This window comes from Canis aureus, chromosome 20 (assembly GCF_053574225.1).
Source record: "Canis aureus isolate CA01 chromosome 20, VMU_Caureus_v.1.0, whole genome shotgun sequence".
Lineage (NCBI taxonomy): Eukaryota > Metazoa > Chordata > Mammalia > Carnivora > Canidae > Canis > Canis aureus.
The window spans coordinates 24,027,918-24,043,250 of NC_135630.1; the positions used below are offsets into that span (position 1 = coordinate 24,027,918).

Below are 15,333 nucleotides of genomic sequence, written 5' to 3' on the forward strand. Positions count from 1 at the left end.
AGCACTGAAAGGGTGTGAAAAAGGTGAATGAAGAGTTTTCATTGGGGCATGGAAATTTTGAGATGCAAATGTATGTCTCAAAGAAAATGCTGAATGGAGACTTGGCTACATGAGTCTGAAGCTCTGAGGAGAGGCCAGAGCTGTGGAGATATAAACTTATGATCCATTTCTATTTAGATTATATTTAAAGTCTTAGAAATAGATGAATGTGGACGGAAAAGAGGACACCTGATAGTACTCCCAGTTTTTTTGTTTTGTTTTGTTTTTTTCCCATTCTGATTTGGTATATACATTTTTTTCATTCTTTACTTAGTATATACTTGACATAATGTTAGTTTTATTAATAACTTGTCACCTCTATCATCTTTTTTAAAGGTATTTTGTGTGTTGATAGCTTTGACATTGTGGGTGATGGGGTTAAAGATTTACTTGTTGGGAGAGATGATGGAATGGTGGAAGTATACAGTTTTGACAATGCAAATGAGCCTGTTCTACGTTTTGATCAGGTCAGTTCATTAAAAAAAGACTAAATACACTTGTTCATCAAATAATTAGAGATGACTAGGATGGTTTGGGTTTTATTAAATATATTAAAATCTTGTGTTTGGCTTAGAATAGTGTACCTTTGATATTATTAAAATCTCTAGACCACTCATGTGTTTGAATAATAGACTACTGTCTTCCAGCTACATAATAAATTACTGCTTCATTTGGTTTCTAAATATTGTATTTTGAAGTATTAAATATTTGCATTAGTTTTATAATGCATAGTAGAGTACAGGAGTAACATATGTTTGGTAACATAAGCAAAACTGTTGTTTGAAAATAATAATGTTTTAGGAGTAAACTCATATTGTTAGGACAATGTCAAAATATCCTTAAGCATAGAGAGAAAAGTTGCAATTTCACTTTTAGGCATCCAAGAGTTTACTATATGAGAAGAATTACTAGTTAAGAGTAATTTTAGTTCACAAATTTTGAATGTAGTTAACCTTGCTTATCCTAAAATAGAGAGTTACATGGGGAATCATTCTGGTGTAAATGTCATCTTTCATTTTCATGAAGTGGTATTTGCCAGTCCAGGGTGTCCCATTTTGCCTCAGGCGGGATTCCTTGAGGCATTTTTAAAAAACAGAAACAACAAAACTACAACTCAGTAACAATTTTCCCTAATTTCTCTACTAGTGCTACCTTTCAGTTCCAGCTTTGAATCAGCAAATATAGATGTTTTGATGTATAGAGAAAGTATATTACATAGATAATATGGGAATAAAAATTCCCTAAAGGCTTCATATCATCTTCTTAATTCATTTACAAAACTATTTGGAAAAAACACATGAGAGGTGGTATATGGGATTCAGGTAATAGGCTAAACATATTGGGAGTTTTTCTTATGTAATTTTTTAAAAAAACTTCTTTCTTGGGGTGCCTAGGTGGCACAGTTGGTTGAGCATCTGATTTGGTTTCCTCTCAGGTCATGGTCTCAGGGTCATGGGATTGAGCCCCACATCAGGCTCTGCACTCAGGAGTCTGCTTAAGTTTTTCTCTCCCTCTCCCTTTGCCCTCTCCCTCCCTATGCTATACCCATGTGGACTCATTCTTTCTAAAATAAATAAATACATCTTTAAAAACAGAAAGCAAAAATTTCTTTCTTTATATAAATAAAGGATTTTTGCTCATTAGGTGACATATAAATAAATGATTTTTGCTTATTAGGTGACTGCTGTGGCTAAGTACAACACACAAATATATGAGTCATTTCTAATCTTCTTTCTCCAAACTTGAAAGCACTGGGATTTTCTGCCATTTGTGCAGGATTTTTGCCTTCCAACCTCAGTGTTTCCACATGATAAATACTCAGTAAATGTATGTTGAATGTCTGGAGATGGGAAAATAAGTTTTATGACTTATTTTATATGTCTGACAACTTTTTATTTACAGTTATTTACAGGTACTAATGAACTGCTTGATCTTAAATTTATTTTAGATGTTGTCTGAAAGTGTCACATCTATCCAGGGTGGTTGTATAGGGAAAGATGGCTATGATGAAATTGTGGTATCCACATATTCAGGTAAGGTAAACAGTAATAGGTAAAGAAAGAATCAATAAGAAAATAGAAATTTAATACATTATTTTTGATGACTACTTCTTAAAAAAAGTGTCATTAGTAAATCAGTCTTACCAACAGCATTCAAACCTTTCTTTATTGGTTAAAAAATAAGGAGGTAAGGAATGGGTGTATTGATTTATTGATTTATAAAATATTTATAAAAAAGTTAATATTTGAATAATACTTAATTGAGAGTACTTAGCATCCTCTAGTATCTTTGAAAATTAAATGATAGTCTTTGGTTAAAAATAAGTATTTACTGAAATTATTTTATGTTTTCTTATTGTATACATTTCTTATAAAAATTTCCTTGGTTTTGAGTTGGTCATTTTTATATTTTCAAAATAGCCAATGGGAGAATTTAACTTTCCATGAAAATGAATTTTAAAAGACTGTTTTAATTCATCAGGTATTTGCTAGAATGTTTTGACTTTTTCCATACTTGAAAACTAACATTATAAGATTTCCTTAATCATAGTATTATACTACTTCAGGCAAAATAACTAGTATCTCAAAATACTTGTTATTTTTTTTTTTTTTATCATTTGAATATTTTCCAGCTTGATTTCTGTTGTTCTTCATTTTGTTTTGTTTTGTTTTTTGGGGAATAAGTCCTAGGACTAAATGAGTTTGCTCTTCGTGGACAAAGATATATATACGTTAGGGTTTTTTTAAACACCTAGCAGCACTTAATGGTGCATGATTATAATTTCATCTCTACAGGCTGGGTTACAGGTCTGACAACAGAGCCTATACATAAGGAAAGTGGGCCAGGAGAGGAACTAAAAATTAATCAGGAGATGCAGAATAAAATTTCTTCTTTAAGGTAATTTTGGATTTTTTTGTTGCCTTTTTTTTTCACTTCATGAAGTACATGTTTGTTTGTTTTTTTAATTACTAATAGATGCAGAATATTGTGCTCACTTTGGCAGCACATATACTAATAGATGCAGAATATTTTATTGGAAGGAATTATACCTTAATCCATTTATCACCTTTTTAAATGAAAGTTTATCAGTTTGAGAAAATTAGCAGTGAGTGCTAATTAATATTTTAAAGTTAGAAATATACTTTTATATGCCTTATTCTATATTAACTTTTTCTTATATCAAAAATTGTATTTTTTCACTCGTTTAGTTATAGATAGTGGTAATGTTTTGTTTTTTTCACAGGCATTAGAAAGAAACCAACACAGATAGCTGTATTCCTCATTAATTGTAATGTTTACTGCTCCTATGGACAGACCAGATTTCTTACTGAAAATGAGTAATGTTGATTCCTTTAGACACAGGGATTGCTTCTGTGGCCTATTTAATTTGACAAGTCCTATGAAAAGGGACCCCAGACTCAAGTAAAATTACTTCATATAATGAAGAAGTGGGAATTGCCGAAACTTTAATAACTACTCTCCCTACTTCAACTCTTACCAACCTCTTGGGGCAGTGAGGGCCGATCTTTTTTTGGTGGTAGTTAAGGGCTACAGAAGTTTTTAAGGCAGCAAAATGCCATAAGTACTGATTCACTAAAGCCACACAAGTTTACCACAAGCCAGTTTAGCAAAGCCACCTGGAAAGCAAGCTCCAATATTTGTACAAGAAAACCAAGTAGAGTTAATGTCTACTATTTCACATTCTCAGTATGAGACCATAAACCATCTGTTTATAGCCCAGTCTATCCCTCCTGATTCCAGCGGAATATTGAATGAGAAGCTTATGTCTGTTTTGTTTATTCAGCACTTGCAATATAGGTACATATGGAGCACTCAGTAGATATTGCTTGGACAAATAAATCTTTTCCTTTGTTTATTGCACAAATCTCTTCCAAGCTCCTCCCAGACTTTTCCCCCTAATTTGGGGCTGGCTAAGCCTCATGTTGTTTCTCAGTTACTGTTTGCTTCATTTGCATATGCTTTTCCCTTTAATTGTAGTGGCTCTAAGCAATGAAGCAATGCCTTTGTAGTGCAGTCTGTAGAACTTCAGCTATAGCACTGGCTCATGATCATTTTGTGGTCCCCCAAATGTGAATATGCTGCAGCCTCCTCCTTCTTTTGTTTCCTTCTTTTGTCTGTCTTGCCTAATTCTTATTGAAAGGTAATGTTTCTGGTTTTGCACATTTTGTTTCTTCAAATTAAATCTAATACATTTCTCTGTCCCAGTACAATCAGTTTCTCTTCTGATTAGTGTTATATGTAACTGTACCTAGACTGGTGTGTTAGAATTGATTATTTGCAAGCTGCTTTGATACTTATAACTCTTTAGTAATAATGCTGGTATAGTACTGAGCTTTAATTTTTAAATTAAAGATAAATAATGTGGAATTGGTCAGTCACAGAAGCAAAATTTTGTTCCTATTAGTATCATAATTCTAGTTCAACTAATAAAAGTCCATTTTGCAGAAGTAAATGTCTCAAATGCTTGAAATCATTCTAAGAACTTCAAATATGTATACTTATAGGTGATAGAGCTGTATATATTTTCCTTTAGGAGTGAGCTGGAACATCTGCAGTATAAGGTACTACAGGAAAGAGAAAAATATCAACAGTCTTCTCAATCAAGCAAGGCAAAATCAGCAGTACCTTCATTTAGTGTAAATGACAAGTTTACATTAAATAAAGATGATGCCAGCTATAGTCTCATCTTAGAGGTGCAGACAGCAATAGATAACGTCTTAATACAGGTAAGCAAAATGGCTTATTTGTTTTATGATTGGATCTATTTTGCAGACCAGTCATATGCACTAATTACTACTAAATACTTTTAATTTTAGACAGTAATTGTAAGTGTTCATCTTTTATTTATTTTTTAAGTGTTCATCTTTTAAATGTTGCATTTAGTTTAGATAATTTTAAAGGCTTATCTTAATCTTTAAGTAGATAATCAGTTTGGTCATAGATTACCTAAATTATATCTTTACTTTTTATTTATCCTATGAGCACTAAATAAGACTGATGTACTTAAGTTTCAGGAAACATCAGAAAGAACGTTAAGGGTTTCGTTCTTTGGTTGACCTTTATGAGAATTTTAAGAGATGTGAAAGAAAATTGCAGTATTTAATACCCTTATTATAACCTTTTTTTTTTAAGCTCCAGATCCTAAAATGGGAGCTTACAGTACAGCTTGCTCATTAGCCACTAGTTTCCAGGTAGGTCAGTAGACAAAGTGGATAATCCCAAAGGTAGAATTGAGGGATAAAATATATAACTCCACTCAACAATATATTTAATTAGTTTTTCTTTAAATTGGATGATATTCAGGGAGTGGAGAAGGATGATAGTGGGATGAATGGAAAACAAGCAAAAGATCAAAACCCATCAGAAAATGAGAAAAAAACATGAGGAAGAAGACAAGATTTAAAAAGATTTGGGGAGAGATCAGATTTTTAATTAAATCTAAAGGCTGAAACCTGTCTTAAGTAATGCTAGCTTAAGGCTTGCATTAAACAGCTCTAGATACATCCATTTACTTTGAACTGAGTGCAACAGCAGTGTCCAAGAAACTACTCTCCAGAGGAGATTAAATATTATCTCCTTTCTGTGTTAGAGGTGAAAATAAAATTCATAAAAATGAACTGATATAGTAAGAATAGCCGCATTAGGAAGATTATACTTTTAAGGGGGTGGTAAGAGATGATAGTCTATGATCTCTGGTAATCCAAATAAGAAAGAAATAAGTCATTGGGATATAACATTTATTCTTTATTGCATTTATTTTCTAGAAGTATACATTGTCCTCACATATAAATTTAAAAAATTCACATGTTCAAATTTAAAGATGACTATGAAATAGAATTAAAGAGAATACTTAGAAAATATTTTGTGAAAATTTCTACTTTTCCATCTGAACCTTTTTGTTTTTTTTTTTAAATTGACTGTAGAGTGATGTTCCAATAGACTTACTTGATGTGGATAAAAATTCTGCTGTTGTCAGCTTTAGCAGCTGTGATTCTGAGGTGAGTAGAAAGTATAAAGAATTTTTCAGACACTTTGATTTCTATGACACCATTTTGAATTAAGTCTGTGATTGCTACTAGGGTTTGATATTTCTTCTTCAATCTTTTTTCATAACCTTTCCCTCAAAATCTGCATCTGCTCTTTTCCTGTATTTTCAGATAATCCATAAAACTGGGGTGTCATCCTAGATTCCTTCTTTTCTCTGATTTAAGTCCAGTTAGTTACTAGTTTATGCCAGTTCTATCTCCTTGGCTCTTACACCTCTATTCTGCTTCATTTCCACGTTTTTTCATTTATTTCTTATCTTATTAATTTTGTAAAGGTTTTATTTATTTATTTATTTATTTATTTATTTATTTGAGAGAGAGGGCATGAACAAGGGGAGGGGGAGAGGGAGAAGCAGACTCCCTACTGAACAGGGAGCCCAACTACAAGGAGCTCAATCCCAAGACCCTGAGATCATGACCTGAGGCAGACACTTAACTGACTGAGCTACCCAGGTGCCGCTTCATTTCCACTTCTTTTAACTTTCCAGGCCCTTATCATGTTTGCTTGAACTACTCTTCTACCAGTTTTTCTGCCTCCAGTATTGCCTCTCACCTCTAGGCTCTGTTGTATACTGCCACCAGAGAGGTCTTCCTAGAGTATAAACGTCTTTGTGTCATTTCTTTTCTTAAAACCTTTAAAAATCCTTATTACCTGCTGCATATAAGTCTAGATTTCTCTTTGTAGCATAACAACTTCCTATGATTCAGCTCTTGATTATATCTCTAGCTTATCTCTTGCCAGCTGCTACTTTTCCTCCCATGCACATATTTCTGCCAAACCGAAGTTCTTTAAATTTCTTGAAAATGCTATATAGTTTCACACATCCTACATTTGAACATGGTCTGTTCCTTCTGTCTGTTCTTTTTCACCTTTTCTGGGCTTGCTGGATCTTGCTTAACTTTCATTTAGTAGGCATTTGTTGAGTACTCACCATGTGCAAAGTACCTTGGATGAGATTGTGTCGGAGCTTTTGGATATGCGTACTATATCACTTCTTCCTGCTTAGTACTAGCTAACTAGCAGTCTCAGAGCGAAGTGTGGCTCCTAAAGAGAGGTTAGGGTAAAGTTAGGGTCTGGAGTAGTTGTATTGGAGAAACACAAGCTAGAGCAGGAGATGGTGACTAGAGTTGGCAGGTAGTTATACACATAAAAAAGGGAGGAATAAAGAGTAGATGAAGGACAAAATTGGTGCCTATAATAGGGAATAGTTTTCAGTATAATTACATAGTAAAGGTTTTTTTGATAAGAGATTTTATAACAGTTATATTATGTAATATTTATGGTTTTTCATCCCTATTTGAGAATAAAACATAAAAGATTGGGACTTACATTTTTTATTTTCATTTAAAAAATCAAATTGATCTTAAAAAATCTTAATTTCTAAGTTGCTATGAAAGATTAACCGATTTTATTTACACCACTGCAGGATTCTTTGAAATGAGTATTTTATGCTAATTTAGAACCCATTTTCTAGAATGATGGATTTAAAAGAAAAAAAATAAACCTGTTATGGAAATTCTAAGTATATACAGAAGTAGAGACAATAGTATAATAACCTCCATGAACTCATTAACTTCAACATATGGCCAGTCTTGTTTTATGGTCTTCTCCTTCTCCCATCCCAAACCTAATCCCAGACTTTTCATATATTTTAATCTTTATCATCTTATCCATAAATATTTAAATATATAATATTTGTTCTTAACCACACGAAAGTATAAGTTCATAGAATTCTGTTTACTAAATTTAAATGATTTGAAATTAAAATATTCAAATTCTCTTTTTGATATTGGCATCCTTTTAATTTCTTCAGTTACTTATTAAAAATAGGGAAATAGTAGTACACAAAAGTTGCATGCTAAATATTTCATGTTGCTTTGTTTTTACAATTCCTGCATACAACATTTCTCTATTTTTAGCAGTTTAATATTGTTTCAGGAAGTTATATTTGAAGTAAGCTCTCCAATTTAATTTGACAAACCTGTAATGAATGCTTGTAGTATCCCAGGCACTGTGCTATTTGCTATTTGTCCTCTATAAGTATTTGTGAAAGTTAAAGACAGTCAATACCAAACACTGATGTTTTTGTCTTTTAATATTATAAACATTAGGAGTATGTGCTGTCAGTTAAAGTTTTAGGACAATTAATATTTAAATGTTATTGTAGAAGCTCAGGATGGAAAGATCATGAGCATTAGAGTCTTAAAAGGTACGAATTTGGATTCCACTTTCATTGCTTACTATCTTTTGGGAGATTCTCCTAACCTATGATGTTGCAGTTTCTTCGTCTGCTAAAACTTACTTAGTAAATAAAACTTTGCATAGGGCTGTTTGCAAGAATAAGAAAAAAGCACTTATCACAGTGTCATCCAAATGATATGTGCTTAGCAAATGTTAAGTAGCCATTATTATTGTTGATGTTTTTGTTATTAAAAACATGAATTCATCCTTTTTCCTCAACTTTGAATTCTTCCCAGTCAAATGACAACTTTCTTCTCGCCACTTATCGGTGCCAGGCAAATACCACAAGGCTGGAACTCAAGGTAAAAACATTTGAAATTAAAAAAAAAAAAAAAAAAAAAAAACATTTGAAATTACCTTTAATTGAAAACTTGAACTTTTTTCCCTCTGGTATATCTTGCAACATATGATCTCATTTCTTTGTATTTTTTTTCTCCCTGAAATGAATTGGAGTAATGACTTTTGGATGACAAGTTAGGTTTTAACTAGCGCCAACCATCATCATTTCTGCTATTGGCTTCTCTAGAATTACCCATCCTGAATTTCTTCTAAGTGGAATTTTTTTTTCTAATTTTCTATTATGAAAGTTTCAAAGGTACATAAAAGTAATGACTTTAGTTTCGGCAGTCATCAACTCATAACATTCTTGTTTATACTGTCATTGTCCATTCCAAATTATTTTGAAGCAAATACAAGATATTTTATGATTTCATTTGTAAATATTTCAGTACATATGTCCAAAAGATACTATTTGTTAAAACGTAAGCACACTACTATTATCACACCTAAGGAAAATTAATAATTCCTTACTATCATCAAATATTTAGTATTTAGATTTCACTGACTTTAATGTTTATAGTTTGATCCAGTCAAGGTCCAAATATGGTAATTTGGTTACTGAAGTATTGGAGTATTTGCCCTATATTTTTCTACCACCCAGATTTTTCTGATTGTGTTCCAATAATGTCATTTATTACCATATATTCTAAAGAAAATATTTTAATTTTTCTTTAGTAATTTAGTAATATCTCTTATAATTAAATACTGATTATAGCACACAAATCTATTTTAGTTACTTAATTTGTGTGAGGTTTCAAAAAAATTATTTTTGATACATTTATGATCTAAAAATTAAGGGTTGTAACTGTTTTCCTTGTGTTGCTGATGTTCAGAAACTCAAAGCCTGTTTTTTTCAAGAGAGATGCTGTTATACAATAACTTTTTCACATCTAGTTAAGGAAGTTCCAATTAAATTTAGGTTTTTTTCTAAACAATTTATTTTAGTCTGCATAAGTTCCTTCTTGTGGATTTTGAAAGCAAAGTTGAAAACTAGAATAAATTTATTTCTAAACGAATATACTTAAAACATATTTTGTGTAACTTCATTAAACATTTTAAGTTACATTTCCACTGAACAACACTGTGCCAATAAATTGGGAAGTAGGCCTAAAAATATTAAAAAGCTGTGTTCTTTTTTTAAAAATTGGATGCAATAATAGATGTGAAAAAATTACAAAAAGAGAAGAAAAAGTTGGAACTTATCTTGCCATATGCTAAAACATAACACAAAACTACTATAATGAAAATAGTGTAGGGTATTTATAAGACCTAAATAGGCAGAGCAACATAATAGAAATAGAGCCCACTATACATTTATGGAAATTTAATGTATGATATTTTTATGTAAGGGAAAATTCTATTAAATTACTATTTCTATTTAAAAATTGATGTTGACACAACTGGCACCTATCCAGAATAAAATCAAGTGGATTCTTATCTTAATGCCATATTTAAAAAATAAGTTCAGATGAGTTAAGTACTTTATTTTTAAAAAGAAGGAAATTTAGTTGTCTTGTAGGTAATGGGTAAATATCAATAAAATACAAAGACTGTGTATAACTTGTTATTAAAAAAAAAAAGATTTCCACAAAAGGGAGTCAAAATAGCTAACAAATACTAAAAGAAGATGTTCTACCGTATTATTTGTTAGAGAAATTCAAATTAAAATAAACAAAAAACATTTGCTATCTAAGAGACTGGCAAAAAATTTTAAAAGGGAACATCACCAGATGACAGGGATGAGAAAAAGGACACTCTCAACCATAGGTGAAGGAAATAAAAATTGTTATAACTACTTTGGAAAACTGGCAAAGTCCCATTTGGAAGAATCTATTTTATGGCAACAAAATCACAGTATCATACACAGAGATGTATATTTCATTAACCGCCCCAATGGAACCAAGGTGGACATTCAGTAATTGAATGATTGAATAAATAGCTGTTTATGCATTCCATGGAATGTAACACAGGTGCAATAAAGAATGCATTGATCTATTCCTATTAACATGGAGTAAACTCCATGAAAAATAAAATGTGAATGAAATCCCTGTATATGTAAATACATTTTACCTATGGTGGTATAAATATGAAGAAAGATATGAAAATACACACACCTGTCTGATATAACAGGTTATGAAATAGGGGGAAAGCATGGGTGGGATGGGAGTGGGTGGCATTGGAGACTCAGAGATAAGGGAAAAAAGTAATTATTAGAAATAAAAACAAAGATGTCTGATATAAAAAGAATTTATTCCTATGCAATTACGCTTTTATTTTTATACATCTGCATAGAGAAATGTGTGAAGGCATGACCAATATAGCAGTAATGATCATCTCTGGGTGGGAGGATTTTAGGTGACTTCTATGTTCATCATAATTTTTCTTTACTTATATTTTTAATAGTGAATGTGAATTATTATATAATCAAGGCAGTATGACTTTTTATTGTGGAAACAATTATGTGCCAGTATAAGCCTATGTTTTAGAACCAAATCCTGAAATATGGCTGTATCAGATATATTTTTTATTTCCTATCTGTATTTGTATCTTTTATCTTTTTATCTTTCCTCTCTTTCCATTTAGAGCAATATTTGCAGTATAACATTTACATAAAACCTTGCTTTAAACTTTTATGTTTCCCATTTAGGTAAAACATTGATTCTCTGCTGCCCCCACCCCCCGACACGCTAGGAAAAGTGTGAATTAAAATATCAGCTAGCTTAGAGAAGCTACCATGGTAATACAAGAGGTACTACAGTCCATCTCATGAATTTGAACTGAGAGGAGCAGAAAGTGGGCCAGGAAGGAGAAGCCGGACGGCTTTCCAACCCCTCTAAAATTAGTTCTTCACAGTTATGAATTATTATTTTCTGTTAAGTGTTTTGAATTCTCAGGATGTCTAACCAGGTACATTTAAAATATCTCAAAAGAATTTCCTAATTCAAATATGTAATAATTAGATGGTGTTTATTTCTCTATTCTCATGGAAAATCAAGAATTAAGTTCTTAGATTTTTTTCTGTCAATAGCTTTTTTTTTTTTTTTAAGATTTTATTTATTTATTTGGGAGAGAGTAGAGTGGTGGTGAGGGGCAGAGAGTGAGGAAGAAGCAGATTCTCCTCTGATCAGGGAGCCCAACACAGAGCTCAACCCCAAGACTGAGATGACCTTGAGCCAAAGACAGACGCATAACTTACTGAGCCACCCAAGTGCCCCTCTGTCAACAGATTTTTATAATAGCTTTATGCTGTGATACCCTTACTTAACGAGAAAATGAAGTATTCCATTTAAGTTTTAATTATTTGAAAAACTTATCCTCTCAATGAAAATGTTTAAATTTTAACCGCTTTTTATGTGAATCTTATGAAATTACATTATACACCTATGTTTTTAGATGTGATAGGGTAGTGTGTGAGAATCTATGTTTTTTGGAATGGCATAGCACTGCTAAATGTAGACAAATCACCTAAAAGTATGTCATGGAGATAACTTCTATAGATAAAGTTTACCTTTGAGTACCCAAATCTTTTTATTTTTTAAAATTTTTTTAAAGATCCTATTTATTTATTCATGAGAGACACAGAGAGAGAGGCAGAAACAGGCAGAGGGAGAAGCAGGCTTCCTGCAAGGAGCCTGATGTGGGTCTCGATTCCAGGACCCTGGGATCATGACCTGAGCCAAAGGTGGACGCTCAGCCACTAAGCCACCCAGGTGCCCGCCAAAATCTTTTTTAAATTTTCCTTTACTCTAGATAAAAAGCAGTTGTTAAATAGAATGTCATTATTTACTTCAGAATATTACAGAAGAGATTAAGGTCTAATTACTTGGTTACTTGTGTTGAACATTTTAAAGATGACATTTATGTTTTGTTGCTAGATTTTTAAAATTTTCTTTTCTCTTTTGTGTTAAATCAGATTCGTTCAATTGAAGGCCAATATGGCACACTTCAAGCATATGTGACTCCAAGGATTCAACCTAAAACCTGTCAGGTGCACCAGTACCTTATCAAACCGCTTTCACTCCATCAAAGAACTCACTTTATTGATCATGACAGGTAGGTCAAAGGAAGAAGCAGTTTATTTTTTAGGATATTACATGATGCAAATACACTTTTCACTTTTATAGTACAAATTCTGGTAGCTAGTTATACATTTTAAAAATTAAATATTTAAACACTATGGATTCATAATTTTAATATAAGATTTGTCTTCTTTTAAAGGTTGATTTAAGGTGAATTCTCCTGTCTTTCTCAAATATTACCATTCTGATATCAGCAGAACAATAGTTCTCTCTCCCAAACACCTATGATGAATAAATATGATTTAGCATTTCAGTTTCTCTCTGAATAGGCTCTTACTGTTACAGGATTTCTTTCTACATGGGTGCCTGCCATTCTTTGTCATGCCATTTTAAAGAATGAAAAGATAGACCAGACAGTGGTGGGTAGCAAAGCAAGCTTATTGAGCAATAGCAAAACTATAATACAAAGCTCCCAAAAAGAAGGAGGGAACCTGAGAGGGTTATCAATGGAGTTTCTAAGTCTGGGGGTTTCTATGGGCTGTTTTAATCTGATTAATCATCCCTGTGCCTGTCATCCAATCAAGTTTTTGTCCCCTATCACGTGGGAAAGGGTGGAGGGCTCCTTCCAGGGAGGTGTAAAATCCTTTTAAGTGTGGTTTAGTCTCCTTGGGGTGGGGGTGGGGGTGCTTGTCCCTGCCTGCTTGCCTTCAGCTATCCTTTATCATTATTATATTAGTCTCAAACATTATATTTTCTATTTTACCTCAGGGAATACTGGTAAAGCAATTGGTTGTGATAGTCCCTTATTTCTGGATTCCATTTCAAGTGAAGCATCCTTCTGTTGGTAGTTTTTCATTTTCTTTCCTAAAGATGAGACGCCATGGACTTAAATATAAGTCTGACAGCAAGCAAGACAGGTAGTAATGTCTCCATTTTATAGATGAGAAATGGAGGCTTGGAAAAGTTAACTAACTTGTTTACAGAAAACAGTTATGGTTGGAGGCCAAAGCCCATGTTTTTTATATTGCAGTTGGTAATTTTAAAGATATGTACTTTAAATAAGATATAAGGAGAAATATTCTTAGTGAAGATTTTGAGAAAACATTAAAGAGAATAGATTCTTTATGGTTTTCTTCCTGTTTTAAAGTCTAACTTGTTGTTAATGGAGGTAGCATGCATGGTGTGCTGGAAAGAACAGCAAACTGGGAATCAAGAGACCAAGATTATAATCTTACATCTTATCTAATGTTCCTTTTTCACTTTGGGGAAAGCATTTAATCTCTCTGGGTTTAGGTTTCTTATCTGCAAATGAGAGGGTTGATCTGGATGCTCTCAAAGGTCCCATCTTGTCCTTATATTCTTTAATTCTGTGTCTTCTTAAAATTCCTCTGAATCCTTAATTCCTTGCATTTTCTTAACTGTTCACAATTATCTATTTATCTTAAATGTATTTGATTTATTTTACAACCTTTTGTGTACATGTGCATATGTATGTGTGTGATTTTGCAAAATAAGAAGTATTGTATTCCATATCCCTGCAAGATAGCAGGTATTTTTCTCTAACTTGCCCAGTGCCTCACAGCTAGTAAACAGCTAGAAAATAATGGAGCAAGGTTTCAAATCCATGTCTATTTTACTTGAAAGCCCAATTCTTCACCTTCACATTATGCTGATTCTTTCCTTCAGGAAATTCTTGTTTAAGTATATTTTGTAGTTTATATAGATGAACTTTTAAAAAATGAAGTCTACCTGAATAAACTGAATTTTATTTGTAAAGCTAATATTTTACTTAATATTAAAAATAATTTTTTTCATGAAACTGGAATTTTTATTTATCTGATGATTACTATTAATCTGAGGAAAATTAAATGGATATTTTTCTATTTGTTGAACCACTATTGCAGAATTCTGTTTGTTCATGTGTTATGCACATAAATACCTTCACATATTCCCACACACAAATCTGTACCCCCACTATTAAATTACAGACCTATGAATACACTGACTTTAACGGGCCAGTTCAGTTTTGCTGAAGTTCACTCCTGGGTGGTTTTTTGCCTACCTGAAGTTCCTGAAAAACCTCCAGCAGGAGAATGTGTGACATTTTACTTTCAGAACACCTTCCTGGATACCCAACTTGAAAGTACCTACAGGTAAATAAAACTTATTACTGGCTTGCAAATATTTTTATATAAATGGAGTTCTAATTTTTCATTTGTTTTAAGGCAGGAATAACTTGAAAATAATATGATTGAAAGCTTATACTGTTCAAGAGAATCTATTGAAAAACAAGTAGAATTAATGAGCTTAAAAAAATGATTGAATACAGATGAATATGAAAGATCAATACCTTTCCTGTTCCCAACAATAACCAGTTAGAAAATAAATTATTTTAAAAGACACTATCAGAATAACAATAACAGTAACAAAATATCCATGTAAAATCTGTAGAACTATTCATTAGAAATATGCAGAACTTACATGAGGAAAACTTTAAAATTTTATTGACATAAAAGATTTGATTAAATGTAGTAATATATTCTATAGTCATCCGTATGACGATATTGTAAACACGGCAGTCCTTCCCAAATTGTTTCAGACATTTATCCTGATTCCAGTAAAAATT

The 15,333-nt window shown here is 32.2% G+C and overlaps 1 protein-coding gene and 1 long non-coding RNA gene across 4 annotated transcripts in view; one reads left to right on the top strand and one right to left on the bottom strand.

Annotated features, from left to right (window-relative positions):
• The window catches only part of BBS7 (Bardet-Biedl syndrome 7), a 38,564-nt gene that overhangs the window by 14,672 nt on the left and 8,559 nt on the right, over window positions 1–15,333 (top strand). For all 3 annotated transcript variants that reach the window (XM_077861159.1, XM_077861158.1, XM_077861160.1), the window contains 8 exons: window positions 376–506; window positions 1,988–2,072; window positions 2,835–2,937; window positions 4,595–4,787; window positions 5,985–6,059; window positions 8,586–8,651; window positions 12,602–12,741; window positions 14,696–14,860. In XM_077861159.1, the coding sequence (XP_077717285.1) occupies window positions 376–506; window positions 1,988–2,072; window positions 2,835–2,937; window positions 4,595–4,787; window positions 5,985–6,059; window positions 8,586–8,651; window positions 12,602–12,741; window positions 14,696–14,860 (958 nt within the window). The remainder of the gene's footprint in view (window positions 1–375; window positions 507–1,987; window positions 2,073–2,834; window positions 2,938–4,594; window positions 4,788–5,984; window positions 6,060–8,585; window positions 8,652–12,601; window positions 12,742–14,695; window positions 14,861–15,333) is intronic.
• LOC144291568 (uncharacterized) overlaps window positions 1–15,333 on the bottom strand; it is a 31,420-nt gene that overhangs the window by 9,375 nt on the left and 6,712 nt on the right. The window contains exons 2-4 of the long non-coding RNA XR_013358892.1: window positions 14,770–14,854; window positions 8,707–8,786; window positions 7,040–7,152 (exon numbers count right to left, since the gene is read on the bottom strand). This is a non-coding gene — a long non-coding RNA (uncharacterized LOC144291568). The remainder of the gene's footprint in view (window positions 1–7,039; window positions 7,153–8,706; window positions 8,787–14,769; window positions 14,855–15,333) is intronic.